Source organism: Gorilla gorilla, chromosome 5 (genome assembly GCF_029281585.2).
Source record: "Gorilla gorilla gorilla isolate KB3781 chromosome 5, NHGRI_mGorGor1-v2.1_pri, whole genome shotgun sequence".
Taxonomy (NCBI): domain Eukaryota; kingdom Metazoa; phylum Chordata; class Mammalia; order Primates; family Hominidae; genus Gorilla; species Gorilla gorilla.
The window spans coordinates 189,596,872-189,624,544 of record NC_073229.2 but is presented as its reverse complement, the minus strand read 5'-3'; the positions used below and the strand labels follow the sequence as shown (position 1 = coordinate 189,624,544).

Sequence of the window (27,673 nt, the reverse complement as noted above, 5' to 3'; positions counted from 1 at the left end):
CAGGCCTTGGGGTTGGAAGAGAGAAAGGGCCTTTGGGGACTGTGGAGGCGGAGAGTGAATGCTTGAGCACGGGGAGCAAGGGAGTCAATAAAGAAGAAAAGATTTTTAAAAAAAAATCCCGCATCTTGGGTGACCAGGGAAACAAAGAAGCTCAGCAACTGGTGGGAGGAATCAGAACCCCCGAGACTGGCCCCCTGTGCTGCCCCGCCCACTCGCCAGGGTGATGGCAGCTGTGTCCTCACTGACTCCTGAGAAATTCGGTTCTGGAAGAAAGATGAAGCCACCCTGAAATGGGCTGACTCTGTTTTTCCTCCAGGAGCTCCAGAAAATTTGCACGTGCAGCCCCCAGCAGTTCAACAGACTGCACGTCTTTGGAAAAGTCTTTGAAGATATTTGTAACAGTTCTTTGATATTTGGTGATCTCTTGAAAAAAGTTAAGGTAAGAAACATACATCTTCAGCATAACAGTTGAGAAGCTTGCGTGAGGTTCTGTGTACAAGAATGATCTCAAGCCGCACTGAAATTCTGCTAGGTATCACAGGCCCCCTTCTACAGACAGGGACCATCACTCCCAGAGACTCGAGGTCATCTGCCTGCAGGCACGTAAATTGTAAGGGGCCATGTGGAATCAACACCCAGTTAACTCATTCCTCAAACCCATATTTTCCCACTAAAGCTTCCTAATTATGCATAACCTTTTATAAATTTTGTATAACTTAATTATAATTCTAATAAATTAATAATTTAACTTTACATGTGTAATGTTATTTGAATCCTTATGGAATTATAGGTTTGTTGCAATTTCATGATGAAAGTGATTTTTGGGTGCTGTGGCTCATGCCTGTAATCCTAGCACTTTGAGAGGCTGATGCAGGCAGATCACTTTAGGTCAGGAGTTCAAGACCAGCCTGGCCAACATGGTGAAACCCCATCTCTTCTAAAAATACAAAAATTAGCTGGGCATGGTGGCACATGCCTATAATCCCAGCTACTCAGAGGCTGAGGCAGGAGAATCGCTTGAACTGGGAGGCAGAGATTGCCTCAATATTTTATATTTTATTGTATGGTATTTTATGATGTTCTGAGGTAATCAATACTTAATGCTCAAATATGCTTCAAAGATGGTGTGATTTTATCAATGTGAGCATGTATACCGTTTAATGCATTGTGGGAACATTTTATATTTTTCTGAAATGATCTAAATGAACATTCTTGACTTCCATATTATTTATACACGTGAAACACCTGCACTGTGGCCTCCTCATACATGGCCAGTGGACTTTTTGTTTGTTTCTGCACAGGATGAATATGAACTCTACATGGCAACGCTCCTGGAGTCCCAGCCTGCAGCACAGTACGAGGTGATGATCGATCACAAAGAGGCTGAATAGAGCCTGCTTATCCATAGCTTCATATTTCATGAGCAGTGGAAACCTTTCTGAATCCAAGAAACCCCATGCGTGCCCCATAATTTAGAATAGCTGATATGTTCTTTGTTATAGATGAGTTTTATACTGCCTTAATAACATTATTGATAAAGAACTTTCCTTTTGATTGGCATAGCATTATTTATACTCCCAAACAAGTGACATAACTATCTATGTATAAATTGGGAATATAAATGGTTCTCTGCCAGTAATTTCCAAAAACCGCTGTCCAGCCATTATCCTGGTGAAATCACTGAGAATGCATTGTGATGGCTAGTGTGCCGTAAGCTGACTCAAACCCCATGATCTCTTTGTTTAACGGGTGACAGCGTTCCAGGTGTTCCCTTCCAGGGTTGGGTTAAACATGTGATTGGTCAAATAAGAAAATATACTGCAGGAATAACTTTATCACTTATAAAACCTAAGAAAATCTAACACTGTAGCTAAGATAGCTAAGATAACTTTGGTATTTTGAATTCAATACACTTTAAAGATTAATTTTACTTCATAAATTAGGAAAGATAGTTGCTTCTTTTATACATGAGCAAACGATCACGGCATTGCAAGGAGATCAGTTCTAGTTTGCTTCTTCATGTAAAATAAGATGTGAGTACCATTTTCTTTGTACTGAGCCTTTTCATAACACAGAAGCAGCCTGTCTTCACAAGAATGAGCAACGCCTCCAGTGGGGAATTTACCTTGTTCCTTACGTTTTGAGATTGAGTCAAAAAGTGTCATACGTCCCTATCTCGGTCAAATGTGAGCATGAAAAAATTCCCAGGCCAGCAGGGCCCTGGATGCCTCTTTCTGTGTCTGTAACCCTGGCAACCCATCCCCTAAGAAGCAGAGATCTCTGTTGCTCCCCATTTGAGCACAGCACTGCTTTACATCTGCGGATGGCAAGCACATTCACATGGCTTCTCATTCACGTAGAGGAAACGATTGCGGTGCCACTGACAATGTGCCTCCAGGACTTTATCCAGTATGTCCTTCCCCCCACACGGGCCAACAGGGAAATTCCCTACCATCTTTCCATTTCTTAGAAAAATAAACTTGTAACATACTGAAAAAGGTATTTTACCGGGAACTTCACTGATGGGCCATCCCTCCCCCAACGGCCCTCCCTCCCTTAAATCCTCCCAATTTACCTATTTTAACTACAATGTATATGTTAACCCAGGGCACCTTGAAAACGCATTAGTGACAAATAAGAAAGGGAGTCCTCCCGCCCTCCCTGTGTGCTTGTCTCACCTCGTGCACCTGGTCCTGCCTAGGCTCTTCTGGCTCAACTCAAGGCGCTGGGGCAGAGGCCGGTGAAGACGGCGGACATGGATCTCGCCAGGGAAGAGCTGAGGATGCTCGTGACAGCCACAAAAGCAGCCCTGGAGCAGAATGATAGGTGAGGCATGAGGGATGGATCTGATCCATGTTTAGATTCTTCCGTAACAAGGTCTGAAACCAATGTGACAAGCCTACGGTTACACTGATTTCTGCGTTGCTGAAAACATGCTACTTTTGCTAATATCATGCCTGTCATCTGGCTATTTCTACAGGCCATCACCTATGTGACTAAGACATTCTGCTAAGTATGGTGTGTCCATGGGGGGAGTTTGGGCAGGTTTCTGAAGGAATTGCCTGTCTTTTTTGGTGGTCCCCTGAAGACTGACTGATAGGCGAGAGGGCTGCAGATCTAAGACACCTTATATGAATGCCCCTATTGTTTTTTAACTTACAAAGCTCTTCTAATATTACCTCTCTGTATCATTTTCCAGGGTCAAATAACAATTGGATAGGGCATACTCTTTGTATGATTTGAAAAAAGATTAAAGGAAATCCGCAACATCCAAAATATCTTCAAGAGCACGAAACAAGAAACAAAACCAAAAAACAAAATTTGGCTTCTAGTGTAACCAGAAGACAGAGAACTGTTGTATTTGTTGCTCCAATTTGTTCTTTTTTTTTTTTAATGGAGACTTGCTCTGTCGCCCAGGCTGGCGTGCAGTGGGGTGATCTCAGTTCATTGCAACTTCCATCTCCCGGGTTCAAGCCTCCTGAGTAGCTGGGATTACAAGTGTGTACCACCACACCCGGCTAATTTTTGTATTTTTAGTAGAGACAGGGTTTCACTGTATTGGCCAGTCTGGTCTTGAACTCCTGACCTCAAGTGATCCACCCATCTCGGCCTCCCAAAGTGCTGGGATTACAGGCATGAGCTACCACACCTGGCCTCCAATTTGGTCTTAAGGTCTCTCTCACAAGGGTGGCTATGAACTCTAGCCCTCCCCTGATGGAGCTTTGGGGGCTGGTGGAGGATATTCTCAGGGTACCCTTCATGGGATGTGTCTTCATCCTGGCCTTCAGGCTTAATGTCCAAGTGTCTGACCTGTGACCAGATATTCCTCTCACAAGAAACCCGACTATACTGGCAGAAGCCCTCGTGGTTGTTGTCTGGTGTGTATCTAGTTTATTCCTACCAAGATAGCCAGTCTCTAGGGGAGCCCTGGCTGGTAAAAGGTGACATTCAAGTGTGTCCATCAGGTGAGGCACAGAGAAGGCCACAGAACAAAGCACATTAAATAGCAGATTTGTTACTTACAGATCCCAGAGAAAAGAAGGCAGCATACCTCTCAGGGGTGGTAGGAAGTGGGGAGCTGCCTGAAACACACTCGCTCCACCAGCAGGTAGGGGAGCAAGAGAGAGAGTGAGGACCGATGGACCAAGTCTTTTGTTTGGGTCCAGAGCGGGACCCAAGCAGGTTTTCCATGGGGAATTCTGATCAGTGGGTTTAGGGCAAGAAGGCACGAGTTCTATGGGGTCACACTGTGATGGAGAGTGCTTTCTGGGTCACTGCAGCCTATTCTCATGGCCCATACAGGGTGCGGGTGTCAGTGGGCTGAGGAAAGTAGGTTGTATTTAGCTGTCTCATAGTGGGTGATCCCTGGGAGGTGGTTGTTTAAGGCAGATATCTGAACTGACCATTTTGAAGCACTGGGAGGAGGAGAAGCACGAGAAACTGTGTCAAGCAATGGTGACTGAGCCCTGCTTCTGGAGTGAGAAAATTAAACTTCTGTTCAAAGTGAATGCCAAGGCAAAAACAAACAAACAAAAAAAAACAAACAACAACAACAACAACAAAAAACTGAATTCATTGCAAATGCATCCAAAGTTTAAAAATGACTGAAAATAGGAAAGAAAACATTCAGTGCAGTGAACCAGTTGCCATGTTCCTGCTGCAAAGCTTTGTTTGTGAGAGCAAGTGAGGTTTTGGGAAAAGTTCATGGAAGAGAGAACAGTGGAGATAGATGGAGGCCTAAAATGGTTCCAAAACCACTTCCAGAGAGAGAATCCACATAAGTGAGAAAGACACACAACTGTCCTGCTGGGCTGATGGCAGCATTGACTATGATGGCAGGGGTGTGGTGGTGGGGGTGTGGTGGGGTAGGGTGGGGTGGGGTTACTTGGGAGAGGGTAGAAGTGAGAAAACAACTTTGAAATGGTAATAATACATGTGAGAAGGGGGTTAAGGGAAAGGGAGCAGCATCCTTTAGAAATGTCCAGTGAAGGCAATAGGGAGCAAGAAAGGAAAATTTAGAAACCTATAAAAAGAGGAAAATCAGGGTGCACACAACCCTTCCACATACTGTCCTTTTCCCCTCTAAACAAGCAAGGTATCCAGGACTATAGAAGGAAATCAAAACAACACCAAAAAAAAAAACAATAAATTAATAATAAAATAGTATAAATTGCTACACTGATGGAAAAGTATCCATTTGAATTAGCAATCTCACATACTACTCCAAATCACTAGTCCAGCCCGCAAAAATGCAGAAGTGTAAACAATCTTTGTCTATACAAACTACTATGAGAAAAGAACAGAAAATGAGAATCCAAATGATTTACCTGATGAAAGTCCCTGCCTTACCAAGGAATAATAATAAAGTTGAACAAGAAGAAAACTGTAGCACAGCACTCCAAGCTAAATTACATGTTCCCAAAGAGCATTTCAGGACATGAAAACAATCTTGAGTCATAAATTTAAAAACTAAGGAGAGAAATCAACAACAATAAAGAAGAAATAAAACAAGATAAAAACCGAGGAGAAAATAGTTGAAAAAGTCAAAATTATATCATAGGTCAAGACTAAATTCTGAAATACCCAAGAAAGAATAGTTTTGAATGGAAACATAATAAGAGGCATTGGGAAAAAGTAGAAAAATATTTAAAAGAATGTAAATGAGATACAGAAATCAAAAGTCAGAAAAAGTAGATGAAATAGAACATAAGCAAATAATGTCCAATTCACGTATAATTAAAGTCCCTGAAGAAGAAAAACAAAGCAATAGAACAAAAACCTAAGTAATATTTAAAACTATAATATGTAAAAATTTTCTGGAAATAAAACTTTCTTACTATATATATTGAAAAGACTTTCATCATTATTATTAATCCATTGAATCCCCAGTTTCTTAAATTTTTTTTGTTTGAGAGAGGGTCTTGCTCTGTTGCCCAGGCTGGAGTGTAGTGGCATGATCATGGCTCACTGCAGCTTCAACCTCTCAGGTGCAAGAGATCCTCCTACTTCAGCCTCCCAAGTAGCTGGGACCACAGGCACCACACCTGACTAATTTTTGTATGATTTTTAAGTAGAGCTGGGGTTTCACCATGTTGCCCAAGCTGGTCTCCAACTCCTAGGTTCAAGTGATCCACCTGCTTTGGCCATTCAAAGTGCTGGGATTACAGGCATGAGTCACCACGCCTGGCTCCAGTTTCTTAAAATTGAGGGTCATAATAACCACCCTATTTCTCTCTTAATCTGTGATGAAAAGAACTAATATGTGTAAAACTCTTAAACTGTTAGGCCCTTTGTAGACATTTGGCTTTAAATTATTTGCATGTTGATATTTTAAATCAAATCACAGTGTTGTCCTCAAAATATGTAATACCTGTTAGACTCCTTTTTGTTTTCTCTTTAAATCTATAAAACATAAGATAGTTGATGTAGGTTACTCTGAACCAAGCAGAGGAAACAAGGAGGTTTTTTTCTGTTTTTTAAAGTTTCTTGTATTATTTACTTATTTATTTACTTTTTTTTTTTTTTTTTTTTTCTTTTTTAGAGACGGAGTCTGGCTCTGTCTCCCAGGCTGGAGTGCAGTGGCATGATCTCGGCTCACTGCAGCCTCTGCCTCCCGGGTTCATGCCATTCTCCTGCCTCAGCCTCCCAAGTAGCTGGGACTACAGGCACCCACCACCACACCCAGCTAATTTTTGTATTTTCAGTGGAGATGGGGTTTCACCGTGTTAGCCAGGTTGGTCTCCATTTCCTGACCTCGTGATCCGTCCGCCTCTGCCTCCCAAAGTGCTGGGATTACAGGCATGAGCCACCACGCCCGGCCTCTTGTATTTTATTTTTAATTTAAACATAGTGAAATTTGTAAATCGTATCTGTTGCACAGAATAATAATATACAGGAAAGATGCAGTGTATTTCAGCATCAGGAAAGTCTTTCCATAGCCCTTAACATGTTGTTTGCCTCTGAGTGTAAAATGCTACATTTTTAAAAAATTTTTTTTAAATTTTTTTTGCCTTCTTCCTTCTTAGCAATTGCATTAACAAAAAATACCAATAAATTCTACAGGAAATCATTTATTTTAAATTAACTAACTCTTTAAAGGCTTATGCAATCTTGGTAAGAAAGTATTATTTTGTTTAACTTGACTGATTTAGGCTGTCATTTAATAAATATCTTCAGAGTATCTGTTGTGTTAAAAGTAAGCAGATCTATTTTAATTTCTCAACTGTAAGAGACTTGTGGTGTAACACAGACAAAAGAAAAAAGATATAATGGGGATCTAATATTTCCCTATTGTTTATCCTCACATTGTAGACTCAGAAGTGAACTGGAGATGGAGCTGGCATTGCTGCAGTCTGCAAAGGAACGATCAGGCAGGTGTCTGTGTGGTGTCCTTCCTTATGGGTGCTTTGCTGTGACCTTCATTATTTCAGCTGCTGCAGTCTGGCTGCCTGTCTGTCAACTTGGAAGATGCTGATGCTCCCTCTGAGTTTTGTTGCGAGAATTCAACATATTCACCCATATCACCCAAGATCACAGGGCCTGGCACGTGGTGGTCACTGCCTGTTTGTTCTTCATCTTTTTATTATTACTTGTGAGGAAAAATACGCATTTCATGAGGAATTAATTGCATTTTATGAATATTTTATGAAATAGATATTAACATCTTACAAAATAGATATTAAAATTATTTTGAATGTATACAATTTAGAATGCAATTATATGATAAAAATAAGTTTAAGTATCTTGCTCATTAACCTTGACTGTTTTCCAGCGTTAAATGAAATGCCATTTTCCCTCCGAGTTTGTTAAACACTCACTCATACTCTGTTTTTAGATATTTTTTCTCAGCGTCTGGTAGGATATGCTCACAGGACTATCCTGTTTTAAATTCTTAGTAGAGCTTGGCCTCGAAGATCCTTGCCAGAGTGCTTTTACCGCCTTTTCCTCCCTGCTGCCTGTTTCCTCTTTTCTACCTATGAGCAGCACGGGTGCTGTTAATACTGCTGGATCTTGCACAGGTTTCTTGTCGCCTGATTTGCATCCCCTTGTCCCGCCTGTTCTCTGTCCCAGGCTGACTCTGCTTCTCCTTCCATCCCTTCTCAGGGCTCAGAGGTCACCTGCTTCCCTCCTTCTTCCACCACGTTGTTCGTTCTTTGTAGAGTTCCTCTCACAGACGTGAAATAGGACCCATGCTTGGTGTTTTCTGTTTCCTTGCTTTCTCTTAAAACAGGCCCACGATTTAAAAACAAAACAAAAAAACAAAAAAGCAGAAACTTAAGGGCTTTACTGCTAGCCACTAATAAAAAAAATGGCAAAGAGTAATAAAAATAAGATGCAGTGACTAACTTTCCAGAACTCTAGTAATCTTTCTTCGTGTTTGATCCTAGCCCACTGTTCCCATCACTCTTTCATTGCGATGGAACAAACCTGGTGCCCCTGGCTCTTCCTGCTTTATTGTTTTCCCAAAGCTTTCTATCTCAGGAGCCTGCTCCTCCAATCATACACATTTGCTGTGGAATGTCCCCATTTTCATACCTCAGTCTTTCCCTATAGTTATGTCTTGAGGGTAGAAAAGGGTGAGGTGGAGGTCATTCCCTGGGCTTGACACTCCTTTTTGCCTCTTTGAGCTCAGCTGATGGTTTTGGGCTGAAACCTTCAGCTTAGGTTAAGGTGGAGAACAAATACTTTATTTTGTAGTTTCTTTCAGTTTGTGTAGAAGCTTAACGATGACCATTTCTATCCCCTCAGCTAGCTCATCATGTGTCTACTTAATTTCCCCGAATTTCAAAATTTAATGTCAAAGTTTCTCCTCTTCCAAATTTGGCAAAGTTGAATGATGGCTGTTGCTTCCATCTTGTTTACTATCTACAAGGAAGAGTTATTAATATTTCTAACTCTTTTGTTCCCATCGAAAAGTAGTAATTGTTTTTTTCTCAAAAAATTAAGTCTCACCACTCTAATTAGTATATAACTGTGCTGACTGATGACAAATTGGCCTTAGCAGTGGATCACTTGATGTCTCCATTTCCTTTCTGTACTCCTTAAATGTTGATATTCTTTGGAGTCCAGCATCTTTTTGGAAGAGTTAACATTTTTTTAAATTCCAAATCTATTTTACCTGCTAAAAACCCTTCTTTTTTGCTTGAGATCTGTATATCCAAGTGCCTATTAGACGTGGCCTCTTGAGTGTCCCATAGGTATTTCAACATGTCCGAGATTAAACTTATCACCTCCTTCTCTAAATTGGCATCCCCCTGGCTATTTCAATGGATGGTATCACCAAACACATGGAGATGAAAGCCATAGAACATGTGCCAGGCAACTTTCACTCTCCTACCCCTCAACCTCTTCCAACACAGCTTGAAATAAGTGGCCAAGGTGGGATTGAAACCAAGTTCTTTCTTACCTCCATGCTTCATTGAACTCATTGTTTTCTTTCTAGCTACAACTGAGCTAAAACCTAGGGCTTATTTTTGACATTGCCTTCTCTACATTGCCAGATCTAGTCAATTACTAAGGTCTATTTTCTTTTTCTATTTCCTAAATCGTTTTTTTTGTTGTTGTTGTTCACTTCTCTTCATGCTGGGAGTACTATTCTGATATGGTTTGGCTCTGTGTCCCCACCCAAATCTCATCTTGAATTGTAGCTCCCATAATTCCTATGTGTTGTGGGAGGGACCTGGTGGGAGACAACTGAATCATGAGGACAGTTTCCCCCATACTATTCTCATGGTAGTGAATAAGTTTCACCAGATCTGATGGTTTTATCAGCGGTTTCCCCTTTTGCGTATTTCTCATTCTCTCTTTGGCTGCTGCCATCCATGTAAGATGGAACTTCCTCCTCCTTGCCTTCTGCCATGATTGTGAGGCTTCCCCAGCCACATGGAACTGTAAGCCCAATTAAATCTCTTTTGTTTGTAATTGCCCAGTCTCAGGTATGTCTTTATCAGCAGCGTGAAACAGACTAATACATACCCTGGCCCGATCAACCTGTGTGAATGATTGCCATAGCTTCCCAACAGGTCTTTCTGATTCTAGTCTTGTGCTGTCTGATCCACTTTCAGGACACAATTTCACTGGAGACAGTGATCATTGTCTGATTGTGTCTCTGCCCATATTAAAAGCCCTCAACATCTTTGACCGATTTCTTAACATAGGTCACAAATCTTCTCAGATCTGCCCCCCGTTTCCCTCCTAGGATTGTCCCTCAATATCTAAATTCTGTCTTCTGCTCCCTTCCAAAACCCTTCTGCTTGTCTAACTTCTCTTTATCCTTTGTATTTCAACCTAGCCACACTACTCTGGCAAAGTCATCCCTGAGCCTTCCTCCTGCTGTGTCTGATGTTCTTGCTTTGTCTTACCGTTGCACCTTCTGCTCTGCCACTGTCACTTTCTTGTTGTTTCTTGTTGGTCTGCACTGCTAAATCACACACTCTGGAAAGGGCTAATTCACCATTGAACCTTTCTACCTAGCGCAGTGTCTGTACAAAAATGTGTTCAACAAATATGTATTGATTAGAGGAATGAATTAAAGGAGGAATACCCTCATTCTTGGGTCAGATTATTTTTATTGACATGCTTCGAGTTTGAATTATATTTTGTAGTTATATATACTATAGCATACATAATATTGTTAATAATACATAATGCTATTAATAATAACTGAGATATTAAACATGGTAATACTTTGTTTTAAAAAATATTTCCAGAATCATCTGAGAAACATATAATTGATGAAAACCGACTTACTCTTATTGAGAAGGTTGAAAAGAAGAGGTGTGAAATACTCAGTAAGTGGGATGAGATACAAGCTCTGGAAAAAGAAATTAAAACAACTTTGGTTCATACTGGAATTTCAGATATCACTGAGAATAGGATTAAAAGCATAGAGGTACGCAACTTATTTATTTAAGTATTTACATTATTCTTTTGCTTGAAGACCTTGGCAAACACATGAAGTAATGTGATTTGGTAATAGGATAAAAAAATCATAAAATTTGGCCCAAATATACTTTTTATTTCAAAATGTTTGTAGCAAATAATCATAATAATTAAAAGATCTATCAAAATAAGAAAAAAGGAAAGTGATAAAAAAATTCTATAGATTTCTGTTAATAGCCAAAACCTAATTTTTTGAGTAACATGGACATACAGAGTGGAATAATAGCCATTGAAGACTCCAGAATGCGGGAGTGTGGAAGGGGGATGAGGGATGAAATACTACCTACTGGGTACACCGTACACTATTTGGGTGGTGGTACACTAAAGCCCGCCATTACACATATATCCATGTAATACAACTGCACTCATACCCCTAAATCCATAAAAGTTAAAAAATTTAAAAACAGAATTTTAAATTGTGTAGAATATAACTCAATGTAACCTCCAGTTGTAGAGTATATAAGAAATACATGATTTTTTTTATTGTGGTTCTATAGTTAAATATATTTTTCCAGCACTACTTTTATTCTCTTTAGCAGAATTATACAGCATATAGAAAGGTGTTGGTGGTCCAACCTTTTTTATGAAAAAATTATCTCTTTCTCTTTTACAATCATATGTTCGGATGTTCTTTTTTCTTTTTCTTTTTCTTTTTTTTTTGGAGGGGGGACATGGCTGTGTGCCAATAAAACTTTATTTACAGAAACAGGTGCAGACTGGATTAGTTTTTTGACCCCTGTTTTAGAAGAAAATTATTTAAATATAGAGGAAACGCTATGGTTTACTGTTGTAAGAATGAAATATTACTGGATGAAATAATTGTACTGATTCTAGCCTTATTTTAACAGGCTAAGTTTTTACATTTATTTGTTTTATTTTATTTTATTTTTTTTCTATTTTAAGTTCCAGGGTACATGTGCAGGATGTGGAGGTTTGTTACACAGGTAAATGTATGCGATGGTGATTTGCTGCATCTATCATCCTATCACCTAGGGATTAAACCCAGCATGCATTAGCTATTTTTCCTGATGTTTTACCTCCCTTCACCCTCCTGACAGCCCCCAGTGTGTGTTGTTCCCCTTCCTGTGTCCATGTATTCTCATTGTTCAGCTCCCACTTATAAGTGAGAACACGTGGTGTTTGGTTTTCTGTTCCTGCATTAGTTAGCTGAGGATAATGGCTTCCATTTCCATCCATGCCCCTGCAAAGGACATGCTCTCATTCCTTTTTATGGCTGCATAGTATTCCATGGTGTATATATACCACATTTAAAAAATCTAGCCTATCGTTGATGGGCATTTGGGTTCATTCCATGTCTTTGCTATTGTGAATAGTTCTGCAATGGACATATATGTGCATGTATCCTTATAATAGAATGATTTATATTCCTTTGGGTATATACAAAAGGGATTTGGGTTTGCTGGGTCAAATGGTATTTTGAGTTCTAAATCTTTGAGGAATTGCCACACTGTCTTCCACAATGGTTGAATTAATTTACATTCCTACCAACAGTGTAAAAGCATTCCTATTTCTCCACAACTTTGCCAGCATCTGTTGTATCTTGACTTTTTAATAATTGCCATTCTGACTGGTGTGAGATGGTATCTCATTGTGGTTTTGATTTGCATTTCTCTGATGACCAGTGATGTTGAGCTTTCTTTCATATGCTTGTTGGCCACATGTATGTCTTCTTTTGAGAAGTGTCTGTTCATGTCCTTTGCCCATTTTTTAATGGGGTTGTTTGTTTTTTCTTGTAAATTTGTTCAAGTTCCTTGTAGATTGTGAACATTAGACATTTGCCAGATAAATAGATTGCAGAAATTTTCCCCCATTCTGTATGTTGTCTGTTTGCTCTGATGATAGTTTCTTTTGCTGTGCAGAACTCTTTAGTTTAATTAGATCCCATTGTCGATTTTTGCTTTTGTTGCAATTGCTTTTCATGTTTTCATCATGAAATCTTTGCCTATGCCTATATCCTGAATGGTATTGCTTAGATTTTCTTCTAGGGTTTTATAGTTTTGGGTTTTACATTTAACTATTTAACCTATTTTGAGTTATTTTTTGTATAAGGTGTAAGGGAGGGGTCCAGTTTCATTTTTCTGCATATGGCTAGCCAGTTATCCCAACACCATTTATTAAATAGGGAATCCTTTCCCCATTGCTTGTTTTTGTCAGGCTTGTCAAAGATCAGAGGGTTGTAGGCGTGCAGTCTTATTTCTGAGTTCTCTATTCTGTTCCATTTGTCTATATGTCTGTTTTTTGTACCAGTACCATGCTGTTTAGGTCACTGTAGCCTTGTAGTATAGTTTGAAGTCAGGCAGCATGATGCCTCCAGCTTTCTTCTTTTGGCTTAGTGTTGTGTTGGCTATAGGGGATCTTTTTTGTTTCCATATGAAATTTAAAATAGTTTTTTTTCTAGTAATGTGGAGAATGTCAATGGTAGTTTAATGGGAATAGCATTGAATGTATAAGCTACTTTGGAAAGTATTGCCATTTTCATGATATTGATTCTTCCTATCCATGAGCATGGAATGTTTTTCCATTTATTTGTGTCCTCTCTGATTTCCTTGAGTAGTGGTTTGTAGTTTTCCTTGAAGAGGTATTTCACTTCTCTTGTTGGCTATATTCCTAGATATTTTGTTCTCTTTATGGCAATTGTGAATGGGAGTTCATTCATAATTGGGCTCTCTGCTTGTCTGTTGTTGGTTTACAGGAATGCTTGCAATTTTTGCATATTGATTTTGTATCCTGAGACTTTGCTGAAGTTGCTTATCAGCTTAAGAAGCTTTGGGGCTGAGATGATGGGATTTTCTAGAGGTAGAATCATGTCATATGCAAACAGAGACAATTCGACTTCCTCTCTTCCTATTTCAATACCCTTTATTTCTTTCTCTTGCCTGATTGCTCTGGCTAGAACTCCCAATATTATGTTGAATAGGAGTGGTGAGCAAGGGCATTCTTATCTTGTGCATGCCAGTTTTAAAGAGGAATGCTTCCAGCTTTTGCCCAGTCAGTATAATATTGGATGTGGGTTTGTCATAAATGGCTCTTACTATTTTGAGATGTGTTCATCAATACCTAGTTTTTTTGAGAGTTTTAAACATGCAGGGATGTTGAATTTTATAGAAGGCCTTTTCTGTGTCTATTCAGACAATCATGTGGTTTTTGTCTTTAGTTCTGTTTATGTGATAAATTTTACCGATTTGTGTATGTCAAACCAGTCTTGCATCTTGGGGGTGAAGCCAACTTGATTGTGGTGAATAAGCTTTTAGATGTGCTGCTGGATTCGGTTTGCCAGTATTTTATTGACGATTTTTGCATCAATGTTCATCAGAGGTATTGGCCTGAAGTTTTCCTTTTTTGTTGTATCTTTTCCAGGTTTGGGTACCAGGATGATGCGGGCCTCATAAAATGAGTTAAGGAGTCCCTCCTTTTCAATTGTTTGGAAGCGTTTCAGAAGAAATGGTGCCAGTTCCTGTTTGTACCTCTGGTAGAATTCAGCTGTAAATCCATTTGGTGCTGGGCTTTTTTTTTTTTAAATTTGTGGACTATTTATTACTGCTTCAATTTCAGAACTCATTATTGGTCTATTCAGGGATTCAACTTCTTCCTGGTTCAGTCTTGGGAGGGTGCATGTGTCCAGAAATTTATCCATTTATTCTAGATTTTCTAGTTTATTTGCATAGAGGTGTTTTAGCATTCTTTGATGGTTGTTTGTATTTCTGTGGGGTCAGTGGTGATATTCCCTTTATCATTTTTTATTTTGTCTATTTGATTCTTCTCTCTTTTCTTCTTTATTAATCTAGCTAGTGGTCTATTTATTTTATTAATTTTTTTTCAAAAAACCATCTCCTAGATTCACTGATTTTTTGAAGGTTTTTTTGTGTCTCTATTTCCTTCAGTTCTGCCATGATCTTGATTATTTCCTGTCTTCTCCTTGCTCTGAAGTTTGTTTGCACTTGGTTCTCTAGTTCTTTTAGTTGTGATGTTATATATTGATTTGAGATCTTTCTAGCTTTCTGATGTGGGCATTTAGCGCTATAAATTTCCCTCTAACACTGCTTTAGCTGCATCCCAGAGATTCTGGTATGTTGTCTGTTCTTATTAGTTTCAAAGAGCTTCTTGATTTCTGCCTTAATTTTATTATTTACTCAGGAGTCATTCAGGAGCAGGTTGATCAATTTCCATGTAGTTGTGTGGTTTTGAGTGAGTTTCTTAATCTTGAGTTCTAATTTGATTGCACGTGGTCTGGGAGACTGTTATTGCTGAGGAGTGTTTTACTTCCAATTATGTGATTGATTTTAGAGTAAGTGCCATGTGGTACTGAGAAGAATGCATATTCTGTTGTTTTGGGATGGAGAGCTCTGTACATATCTATCAGGTCCACTTGATCTGAGCTGATTTCAAATCGTGAATATCTTTGTTAATTTTCTGTCACTATGATCTGTTTAATATTGACAGTGGGGTGTTAAAGTCTCCCACTATTATTAGAGACTTTGTAGGTCTCTAAGAACTTGTTTTATGAATCTGGGTGCTCCTATATTGGGTGCATATATATTTAGGATAGTTAGTTCTTCTTGTTCAATTGAACCCTTTACCATTATGTAATGCCATTCTTTGTATTTTTTTTATCTTTGTTGGTTTAAAGTGTGTTTTGTCAGAAAGTAGGATTGCAACCCCTGCTTTTTATGATTTCCATTTGCTTGGTAAGTTATCCTCCACTCCTTTATTTTGAGCCTATGTGTGTCTTTGCATGTGATATGGGTCTATTGAATACAGCACACTGATGGCTCTTGACTCTTTATCTAGCTTGCCATTCTGTATCTTTTAATTGGGGCATTTAGCCCATTTACATTTAAGGTTAATATTGTTATATGTGAATTTGATCCTGTCATCATGATGCTAGCTGGTTATTTTGCACACCTGCTAATGTAGTTCCTTCATAGTGTCATTGGTCTGTGTGTTTTTGTAGTGGCTGGTAATGGTTTTTCCTTTCCATGATTAGTGCTTCCTTCAGGAGCTCTTGCAAGGCAGGCCTGGTGGTGACAAATTCCCTCAGCATTTTCTTGTCTGAAAAGGATTTTATTTATCCTTTGCTTATGAAGCTTAGTTTGGTTGGTTATGAAATTCTGGGTTGCAAATTATTTTCCTTAAGAATGTTAAGTATTGACCCCCAATCTCTTCTGGCTTGTAAGGTTTCCACTGGGAGGCATGCTGTTAGTCTGATGGATTTCCCTTTGTAGGTGACCTGGGCTTTCTCTCTGGCTACCCTTAACAATTTTTTCCTTCATTTCAACCTTGGAGAATCTGATGATTATGTATATTGGGGTTAATCTTCTCATGGAGTATTTGACTGCAGTTCTCTGGATTTCCTGTATTTGAATGTTGGCCTGTCTTGCTAGGTTGGGGAAGTTCTCCTGGATGAAATACTGAAGTATGTTTTCAAACTTGGTTTCATTCTCCCCATCTCTTTCAAGTACCCCACTCAGTGGTAGTTTCAATATTTTTACGTAATCCCATAGTTCTCAGAGGCTTTTTTTATTCCTTTCATTCTTTTTTCTTTAATCTTGTCTCTGCCTTTTTTCAGCAAGATATTCTTCAAGCTCTGAGATTATTTCCTCCACTTGGTCTATTTGGCTATTGATACTGGTGGTTGCATTGTGAAGTTCTTGAGTTGTGTTTTTCGACTCCATCAGGTCATTTATATTTCTCTCTAAACTGATTATTCTGGATAACAGCTCCTATAATGTTTTATCATGGTTCTTAGTTTCTCTGCATTGGATTAGAACATACTCCTTTAGCTCAGTGAAGTTCGTTATTACCCACCTTCTGAAGTCTAATTCTGTCAGTTCATCCATCTCAGCCTCAGCCCAGTTCTATGCCCTTGCTGGAGAGGTGTTGAGATCATTTGGAGGAGAAGAGGCACTCTGGTTTTTTGAGTTTTCAGTTATTTTGCATTAATTCTTTCTCATCTTCATGCACTTATCTATCTTTGATCTTTGAGAGTGCTGACCTTTGGATGGGGTTTTGGTGAGGTCTCATTTGTTGATGTTTTTGTTGTTGTTGCTTTCTGTTTGTTTGCTTTTTTAACAGGCCCCTCTTCCATAGGGCTGCTGCAGTTTGCTGGGGGTCCACTTCGGACTCTATGCACCTTGGTCCCTCTAGCACCTGGAGGTGTCAGAAATGGAGGCTGCAGAACAGCAAAGATTGCTGCCGACTCCTTCCTCTGGGAGCTTTGTCCCAGAGGAGCACCAACCTGTTTACAACAGAAACGCTTTTGTATAAGGTGTCTGGCGATCCCTGTTGGGAGGTCTCACCCAGTCAGGAGTGCTTAACGAAGCACTCTGACTGCCCCTTGGTGGAGCAGGTGCACTGCGCTTGGGGGAATCCCCCTTGTGCAGACTGACTAGACTCTTCAGAGCCAGCAGACATTCTGTCCGTAAACCCCTGCTTGGGACCCAAGACCCTGATGGTGTGGGCTCACGAGGGGATCTTCAGATCTGCAGTTTGCACAGATCTGTGGAAAAAGCATGGTTTCCTGGGCAGGGTAACACAATCACTCAGTGCCTCCCTTGGCTGGGAGTGGAAGGTCCCACTGGGAGAGATGGCTCCCAGGTGGGCCATCTCTTCACCCTGCTTTTTCTTGCTCTCTGTGGGTCGTGCCAACCCCCTAGTCAGTCCCAGTGAGAGAACCTGGATACTTCAGTTGAAGGTGTAGGATTCACTTGCCATTTTCATTCTTCTCTGTGGGAGCTGCTGACAGCAGCTGCTTCTAGTCGGCCATCTCGGCCCCTCCCTGCAGATTTTCTTCACGTTTTTTGTTTAGGGTTTGATCTCCTTTATTTCTTTCAGAAAATAAATGTCCTCAGGACAAGCATCAATTTATAATTGCATTTTAAAACAGTAATGGGTTCTAAATTTAAATATTGAAGCATGATATAATGTCAGGACAAAGTAAACTATTCTTTCATAATTAAAACCTCTTTAGAGAAAACAAGTCTAAGAAATAGAAAACTCCCTATGAAGATTCCATATCACTAATTTGTATTACTTTAACTACTTCTTATTTATATTTGGCTGCTTAATTCAAATACTGGAAAATACAATAGAATTGCCATTGTTATTCTATTATGTAATTGGTATCTGGTTCTAGATTTCAAATAGACTATTTCCAACCAGGAAAAAAAAAAGAGCTGAATGTATTGAGGATTTACAATGTATCAGACACTTTTATGAACATTTAAAAAATATAATTTCATTTAATTTGCAGCAACCCTAACAGGTAGCTGCTATTATTAATCCTCTTTTTGAAGTACAGAAATGAAGCACAAATATGCTAAGTAACTTGATTGAGGTCACAGTTAGCAAGCAGTAGACTTAGTATTGAAACTCAGGCTTGGTTCTTAATGATACCCCATGCAGCCTAACTACTAAAATTGCTAATACTTTTCAACATATGTAATATCTGAAAGAGCAAGTCTTTATACCCTCTGCCCATCATTATTTTGTTCACAATTATCCTGAATACTTTCATTAACACTATTGACTAATTTTTGAAGTTCTAATAATAATACTTTTGGTATTTTGAATTTATAAATGCATTTGGGAGAAAGTGACAGCTTTACAATATTAATACTCCTATCTGGGATTATTTTATACTTACTTTATTTTTATAACTTGATGAAAGATAATTATGTTTGTTCTTATGAGTTTATGTGATGTATTACTATTATAACTGGTAATTAAAAAAATTTCCCTTACAGTTTATAATCAGTTATTGCTGATATATATGTGATTTATTGATATTTGTATTTTTATATTTTTCCAGCCCCCTTAACAAATTCTATCATTAGTTCTGAAAAGTGAAGAACTCTTCACTTCTGGAATTTCCCTAAAATTTTCTGATATTTTGAAACATCAATTTTCTCCTCTCCTAGTTTTTTACCGGGAGGACCAGGATCTTTCCTTCTCATTAATTGTCCTTCATTTTATGCTTTGTTTCTTCATCTGTTTTTAAGTAATGTGCTATTGAGTACTCTTGAAATTAAAATTATAATATCATTCGCATAATCTTGTTAAATAGAGAAAAATAGTAAACAAATATTTTTAACCAAGTATATTGTGTTTAAAACAACTTCTCTTCCAGCATGAAGCTATACAATTGGAAACAGAAAATATGATTTTAAAGAAGAAAATAAAAGTAAGTTTTTTGTGTGAATCAATGTTTATCAATAAAAGTATTTCCTCTGGTGCCTGCTTGTCCTGTGTAATAAGCATGACCAACTGATCGTAATTCTTTGTAGGTTACTGAAAACCATGTGAAGCAGATCATAGGAAAGATCAGTGAAGAGAGGCAGGAGTAAGTATTGACATCATGATAAAAGAACTAGAGCAGTATCATGCTGTTCTCAAGATCAGTTATTTAAAACTAGATTAGACTAGACAGACCTTTGAAGGGTTCACACTCATGAATGCTTACATTAAATACACATGTTGCATTCTTTTCTGTGCTTTGGAATGCTCAGTCTAAGATTTAGACCTCAATCTGTACACTTTATTTAGTCATATATAAATGAATTTATTGGGTAAGGCTGGAGGTGAGGGTGAATTCACATGGGCAGGAATCAGGAACGTGGGAAGGCATGGCTTTATTTTCTCCTATTATATGGCTTTTAGTGATGTTAAATCTTTGAAAACTCCTATGCATATATTACTCTGAAAATTCTAGTTTAAAAAGTAAGTAGCTGATTTATATCATTTGTATATAACTAAACTTATAATATTGGTATAAACATTATTATTTACATTATAAGCTTATACTTCGCACAGTTACTTTTCTTTGAGTTGGTACTATAGTTTGAATCTCAGAATTTGGTATTATTAAAAGAGCAATGGAAAACCATATGATGATTTAAATAGGGAAAGGCTTATTTGTATCAACAGGAAAAAGATTTTTAGGTGTAGGTGGCTTGGGCTCAATGACATCATTAAGGAACTAGGGCTCCTCACCTTTCTTCCCTGCTTTCCTTTGAGTGTGGCTGCTGCCTCCTCGGGGTCTCAATATGGCTGCCTTCAGGCATTAACTGGGTCTGCATTCCATGGATTAAGAAAGGGAAAGGTGAATGACAGATGGCAAAGAGCTTCTCATTTTGAGGCTTTCCATTTTATTCAGGAAGGACAGTTCTTTCTAGGTGCTCCCACCCACATCTCATTGGCCAGCACCATGGGCCAAGGTCACTCTCAGCCGTAAGAGAGCCCAGAACATAGAGCACCCCACTCTCCAGCTTATGGGGCAGAAAAAGCCATGGGAGAAAGGGATTGGATAGAGTGCTGAGCGAGCCATACAGGTGGATCTAGGTTTTGTGGTTCCTTATATCATGATGGGTGTTCTTAAAAAGAGGGAATAGAGTTACAAATACAAAACTGGGGAAGCACCTCCCATGGCCTTGGCAATGAAAGTGAATGGACTCAAGTATATCATTATGTTCATGGTACACCTACTTCCCATGCCACACTATATGCTACAGGGGAATCCATCTATCTATTTAGAGAATCTGTTACATTCAAGGCCAAAACTCCCTCAAAATATCTGTTTTAAAAAAGTAAATGATTACAAAGTCTCATCTTGTCTGTTTTTGGGTAAATGTGTCTAAAATAGATGCTTATTTTGAAATTTTATTTCATGCTTAATGTATTTTTTTCTAACCTATGGTATTCATTTCTTATGTATTTTAAGGGGCCTTTGGAAATTTATCAAGGAATTTGTAAAATCAGAGGAAACAGAAGATAACGCTCAAGTGGCTGAACAAATTGCCAGTGAAAATTCTTAACTTCCATGTATGTAGCATGGATATTTGCAGATGCATATACATTCATAAAGATACATTTCATTTCATCAGCTTTAATCTCTAGTAAAATTAATGTGGTATATGTATCCTACTCAGGATACTGAAATACACACATGCGTACACATGATTAGTTTCTACTGTTGCATACATATTTACAACAATACTAGTTCTTAACGTATGTTTTACTTTCATTTAATAATGTTCAACTGTGGAAAATACTTTTGATTATTTGCTAAGAATAAGGAATTCAGCGCTGCTTGAATACAGCTCAAATTTGTTTATTTGCCAACACAAGTTTACATATATGCATTTAATAAAATTTGATAGTGATTTAATAATTCCATTTAATTAAATAATCTTTACTGATTGAAGATGATACAGTGCTCCGGAAACGTTACGCTAGCATTATGTTTTGTACTGCATCTATCTTGGCTGATTGTGATCCTGATGACAACGTTGTGACTTAGGATTTTTATTTATTCCCACTTTGCCTATGAACTAGTCTAAACATCTAGAGTAAACGCAAGCTTGATTCCTTTGGACAATCCTATATAGGGCGATTTATTTTTTCTTTGAGACAGTCTGGCTCTGTCACCCAGGCTGGAGTGCAATGGCATGATCTTGGCTCATTGCAACCTCTGCTTCCTCGGTTCAAGAAATTCCCCTGCCTCATTCAGCCCCCCGAGTAGCTAGGATCACAGGTGTGTGCCACCACACCCAGCTAATTTTGTATTTTTAGTAGAGACAGGGTTTCACCATGTTGGCCAGGCTGGTCTTGAACTCCTGACTTCAAGTGATCCTCCCACCTTAGCTTCCCAAAGTGTTGGGATTACAGGGGTGAGCCACCACGCCCAGTCTACAGGGTGATTTTGAAGATCAAATGTAACTGGTAAAGTACACATATGAGGGATTCGATCCTAATTTGTAATCGTAGAGTTTGAGGTGAGAGAGATAGAGAAAGAGAAAGAGAGAGAAAGAGAGAGAGAGAGATTGGCTTTCTACAGATCAGGAGGTCATTGTCAGGGAGGTGTGCTTCTCAGATTCTGTTTAAGATCCATTAGTTCTTCCTGAGGAATGACTTGCTCTGCTTTTAGAGGTAAAATTGTGGCAGCTACTGAAAATGTTTCCCATATATAGAAATCAACTGGACTTTGTTAGCGTACATTGAGTTTTCTGTGTTCCAGTTGCTTTCTATTGGTTATTCATGTCCACTGGGTACCATCTCTCTCATACAGGAGAGAGAACTGATATATGGAGTGCTGAATTGATTTGCTTCAACTACCTTGTAAACGATGGAGCTGGGATCTGAACCCAGGTTTGGCTGACCCAGTTACTAAACTTTTATCACCAAATCATGCTGCATCATTTACCTATATGACCAGGAGAGACACAGGAAAATGAATGTATGCGTTGCCAAGCAGTGGCATAAAGACCACTAGAACTAAAATCAAACAAATAGTGCTGAATTTATTAGCTTGCCAAACAGGAGAGAGCTGTATACTCAAGAGGTTCAGGGAGTCTCCAGTTTGAAAGAAAAGAGCTGGATATAGAGGGAAAGGGGGTGCATTATTCCATATTAACAGGGCTTTAGGCAAAAGGGGTGCATTATTCCATATTAACAGGACTTTGGACAAAAAGGATGTGTTATTCCGTATTAACACGGCTTTAGGCAAAAGGGGTGTATTATTCCATATTAACAGGACTTTGGGCAACAAGGGTGCATTATTCCATATTAACAGGGCTTTAGGCAAAAGGGGTGCATTATTCTATATTAACAGGACTTTAGGCAAAGGGAGTACATTATTCCATATTAACAGGGCTTTGGGCAAAAGGGGTGTGTTATTCCATATTAACGGAGCTTTAGACATTAAATTTGGAATGGATTTGTAGTGGAGGTCAGGGGGCTGGAAATTACGTTTTTTGGATTGGCTGTTATTCTGGCTAAAGTCCCAAAAGCAGAGTTTTCCAAGAGATCTGAGGAGGGTTATAGTAAAGCTTTGTCAAGATCGAAGTCCTGTGGCAGGTGCTTTGATATGTGCATTCTGGGAACTCATAAGTTTTTCCTCTAAAAACAGATGTGTAATCCTACCATCTATTCATTTATTTATATACATTCATTATATTAACATTCAAGTATATTTCAGATTACCAGTAGTGAGATGTACAGAAATTAAGAAGACATGGTTCCAATCTTTAGGAAGCTTAAATTTTGTTGTACAGACATGTGAGAATAACAACAGCAAAAAAGCATGAAGAATGCAGATAGGCAAACTCTTACCTACTGCTGGAAGGAATGTGAATTGATAAGGAAATTTAGCAAAGTAATTTGACAACAAGCTGCGTGGATCACTGAGTATGTGTGTGGGTTCCCAATATAGCCCAGCCCTCCTTGCACTTAAGCAGGACGATGTAGCTTGTTTGGGTCAATATTGGTTCGTTGTGATAATGCATTATAAGAAAGAGGGTGAGCTTATACAGACAGATCAGCTTATTTGTAAAAGGAAATAAAAAATACAGAGTCAGAAATCTGGATCTCTCAGTGTGAAAAACACTGACTACTTTTAGCCCACAGATTTAAGGGTTGAGATTTTTAAATACCTGTAATCTGATTAAATGTCTGAAAGAGTAGATTACAGGTGGGGCCTTTCCATCAAAGCTCTGCAGCCTAGGGAGGGTATCTTTGACTTAAAAGTGAGAGATGAGGGCCCGATGCAGTGGTTCATGCCTGTAATCCGAGCACTTTGGGAGGCTGAGGCAGGCGGATCACAAGGTCAGGAGTTTGAGACCAGCCTGTCCAACATGGTGAAACCCCCGTCTCCACTAAAAATAAAAAATAAATAAAAGAAAAATCAGCTGGGTGTGGTGGCAGGTGCCTGTAATCCCAGCTCCTTAAGAGGCTGACGCAAGGAGAATTGTTTGAACCTGGGAGGTGGAGGTTGCAGTGAGCCAAGATTGCACCACTGCACTCCAGCCCAGGAGACAGTGCGAGACTCTGTCTCAAACAAATAAACAAAAAAAGAGTGAGAGATGAGAAATGGGAATGAGAAAGCAAACAAAAAGATCTGAGAGCTTCGCTAAGTGACCTGTGGACACATGGAACTGACAGAGAGCAAAGAGACTGGAAGGCTACTGAGTTTTCGCAGGAGTTCTACTGCCGAGGAAATCAAGGTAAGAAAAGCTCATTACTGTTCAAAACCTAAAGCAGTCCTTGGTCCCCGACCTTCCATGAGGATGAGGAGGAAGTTGAAGAATCTGTATGTCTCCGCGGCGCATTCCCCAAGGCCCATTTCCATTTCAGATGTGTCCCGGGGGGGACAAAGAAGCCCAGCCCAGGGACAAGGACAATGGAGAGGGGGCTTCGTCCAGAGCCACATCAGGGCTTAATAACCAAGGAGCACTGACTGCTTCTTGCTGGGGGACCCCGACAGTGTCTTCTTGATAGGGCTTTAGAAATTTTACAGGCCAAGAACTGCTGTGTGGTGGGGGGTGGGGTTAGTGGTGGTGGAGATAGAGGTCATGGTGATGGTGCTGGTGTGTGTTTCTGTGTGTGTGTGTGTTTGTGTGTGTGTGTGTGTGTGTGTCTTGTGCTGGTGGAGATTACAGGTAGGGAGAGCAGGAGTTGAAGGTAGAGATATCAGGTGGAGGCGAGAAGGAGTTGGTGGTACTGATTGTAAGTGGAGAGGAACAGAAATGAAAGATAGAGATAGAAGCTAGAAGGGGTCTGGGCATGGCAGCTCACGCCTGTAATCTCAGCACTTTTGGAGGCCGAGGTGGGCAGATGACTTGAGCCCAGGAGTTTGAGACCAGCCTGGTCAACATGGTGAAACCCTGTCTTTACTAAAAATACAAAAATTAGCTGGGCGTGGTGGCAGACTCCTGTCATCCCAGCTATTTGGGAGGCTGAGGCAGGAGAATTGTTTGAACCTGAGAGGCAGAGGTTGCAGTGAGCCAAGATTGCACCATTACACCCCAGCCTGGATGACAGAGTGACTCTGTCTCAAAAAAAAAAAAAAAAAAAAAAAGAAGCAGGAAGGGAAAAGTTGATGGGCGAGATGGTAGTTGTTGGGCGCAGGAGTTGAAGGTGGAGAAGGAGTAGAAGGCAGAAAGAGCAGGACTCAGTGCTGGCTAGGGTCTGGAGTTTGAGTGAGAGCACCAAATCAAAGGTGCCTTGGAGCTTTGTGTCTGAGCACTGAATTGGAGCTGACTTTGGGAGGTGCTGATTTTAGGAGATGGTGGAGAGCATGGAGCAGGAGGGAATCATGAGCTTTTAGTTAATTTGTGAAGACGCTTAATGGTGCTTTAAAATGAAATTTTATCTCACCATTTTAATTCAATATCTCTGCTTATTACCAATACTGATTGTCTTAAAATATTGTCTTAAAATATGAAGCCAAGCCCAATTAACTCAAATCACACTTTAAATGTAAATGTACTCTACCAGGGACATAATCCATAACTCACTTAAAAATGACATACTAGTAATGTTAACACTCGCATTTTTGGGTTGATCTCTTTGAAGTTCATAGTTTAAAATAATGTTCTGTCTGTTTATGTGTGCAATGGGACGCAGCATCTAATGCCTTTCATATTCTCATAAAAGGATCAGTTTGTTAAAACTACAGATGAACTTCTCTCAAACTACTGAAAGTGTTTTGGTGTCATAGAAATGCAAATACTATGTTCAATGGATTTAATTTTTTCTTCAAAACTGAGCAACTTAAAATATGTTAGCTATTTTTTCTTTCTTCGATGAATTTTCTGGCACATCGCAGATACAGTACTCAATAACTATTTTTAATGGACTGACCGCCCGTATGTGTCATACCATTTGTTTTATGGGTTTTCCATTTTAATTCTATGTAGCTTGGCACATTTACATTGTGTAGCATTCAGCAAATACAAATAATTGAATTCTATGTGGAATAAGAGCAATTTAGACAATTGGATTTAAGTTTCTTAAGTAATCATAAATCTGTTTACCTGTGAGTAATATATCAGATGTGAAGTATTAGTTGCTATTTTATTTCTTTAAAACAACAAGAAAGATGAAATTTGTTCTGTTTATGATTTTGAAAGAAAGCTCAATTTTTTTCTAAGGTGTGTACCTGCTTAGTGGGGCTGTGATGTACTTATGGATATGAGGGTTTTCACTTTGCTAGATCAGGCTAGTTGCCCAGCTTAGCTGGCTGGTGTACAACTGATTATATGTGTAATTCTGACCAGCCATCTGGTGAGTGGGTGTCAGCATTCATCAGGAGGAATAGGAGAGCTGTAATATATTCCTAGGTCTCAGAACTTTTAGAACCTCTTGGATGCATCTGGCTGGCCCTTCCCTCAGAAGAATCATGTCCTCATTTTACAGAGAACGTTTTGGCCCAGCCATGGGGGGCTGAAGCCTCAGGGATCAAAGGTGGCCCAGCAAGGTGGACTCAAGTCCTTACTACTACTGAACATAAATCACATGTGTCCCCCGTGAGGGTCATGGATGAAGGGGGTCATGGACAAAGGATGTCAGAGGAGGCCAGTGATGCAAACGAGAGATCTTTTCACTTGTCCTTCGCTGAAGGGACACCTCCATGGCCCCACCTCTACCCTGCAGCCTCACTCTCCCCTACTGACCTTGATTCTTACTTTGCAGAAAGTGAGCACTGAGGCCATCTGAGAGGAGTGCTCTTCCTTATGTGCCTTCTCTTCCACTCTCAGTAATCCATCCCCATATTCACAGGGGCCCCCTGCCTTGCACTTTCCAAGTAACATGATCATAATCGCGCAGTGCCATGCTCACCGCTCTAAAGACACTGACGAGGTGCTATTATTATTCCAGTTTCACACACAAGGAAACCGAGGCCCAGGGAGGTGAAGAACTTGCCTGAGGTTGTGGAACTTTGAGAGGCTGAGTCCAGCGCTCTGGTTCCAGGCAGCTGCTCTTAAGGGCATCCTGTGTGGCCTCTGGAGCCTCAAGCCTCCTACCAAGGCAAATCTCTTCCCTAAATTCCTCATCCCTAAATTCCTGTCTCCTGTTCAGAATCCTCCACTCGGCAGGTTAATATTTCCCTAGATCATGAGATTCTGCTTTTTCATTCATTCCTTCACATTAGAGTAACAATATCTAAATTTCTCCTATTAAAAATAAAAAGAGGAACAGAACATCTTTACCGTATCTTACCCTCTAGGGACAGATCTTCCTTTCAGAGATAACCTTCTTTTCTGAGCCTTCGCTTTGGCAGTCTGTCAACAGAGAGCCGTGCACTCTAGGCTGAGACTGAGAGGAGACTGCAGGCACAGTGAGGGGGCGAAACAGTGTGGGGTCCCCGGTTGGAGCTCATGCAGCTCGAGAGTCTACTGTGGAAGAGAAGCATGAAAAATGTCGTTAGTATTATTTGCCCCACGAAACACAAGAAATGCCACGTTGCTCTGTTTTTAAATCAAATTAAATTTGGTTCTGAGCCCCACTCATATCCATCTGGTGGAAGGATAGCTCAGTTATTACTAGAGTTCCTCTCAGCTCCTCTCATAGATATGCAAATCTTGGAGGTGACTTTTTTTTCTAGAAATTGACAAAATAATTTTAAAATTCATTTGGAAAGGCAAAAAAAAAAAAAAAAACAAGAATCAAGTATATACCCTACCCAACTTCAAAATGTATCATGATGTTAATCAATAGAGTGTGTTATTGGCAAAATGATAGATCCTTGAAACAGTAGAAAGTCCAGACATAGATTCGCCCACATGTGACTAGCCATTTTTTGAAAACAGTGCTAAAGAATTTCATGGGGAAAGAAAAATATTTTCTTCAACAAATGGTCCTATAACTACTACTTATATGTAGGAAAAGAGCCCCACTTCAAGCCCTCCCCTTGTTCTCCCTCCTCCCCTGACCCTTC

At 39.5% G+C, this 27,673-nt stretch overlaps 1 protein-coding gene across 8 annotated transcripts in view; it reads left to right on the top strand.

Annotated features, from left to right (window-relative positions):
- C5H6orf118 (chromosome 5 C6orf118 homolog) overlaps positions 1–27,673 on the top strand; it is a 54,267-nt gene that overhangs the window by 5,443 nt on the left and 21,151 nt on the right. For 4 of the 8 annotated variants that reach the window (XM_055390767.2, XM_055390768.2, XM_055390770.2 and 1 more), the window contains 8 exons: positions 317–439; positions 1,302–1,361; positions 2,702–2,826; positions 7,312–7,370; positions 10,710–10,891; positions 19,088–19,141; positions 19,245–19,300; positions 20,678–20,839. In XM_055390767.2, the coding sequence (XP_055246742.1) occupies positions 317–439; positions 1,302–1,361; positions 2,702–2,826; positions 7,312–7,370; positions 10,710–10,891; positions 19,088–19,141; positions 19,245–19,300; positions 20,678–20,771 (753 nt within the window). In that variant the 3' untranslated portion in view covers positions 20,772–20,839. Of the gene's footprint in view, positions 1–316; positions 440–1,301; positions 1,362–2,701; positions 2,827–7,311; positions 7,371–10,709; positions 10,892–19,087; positions 19,142–19,244; positions 19,302–20,677; positions 20,840–27,673 lie in introns of those variants that run through there. The other 4 variants (XM_055390765.2, XM_019028928.3, XM_055390766.2 and 1 more) reach the window with 4 other exon arrangements.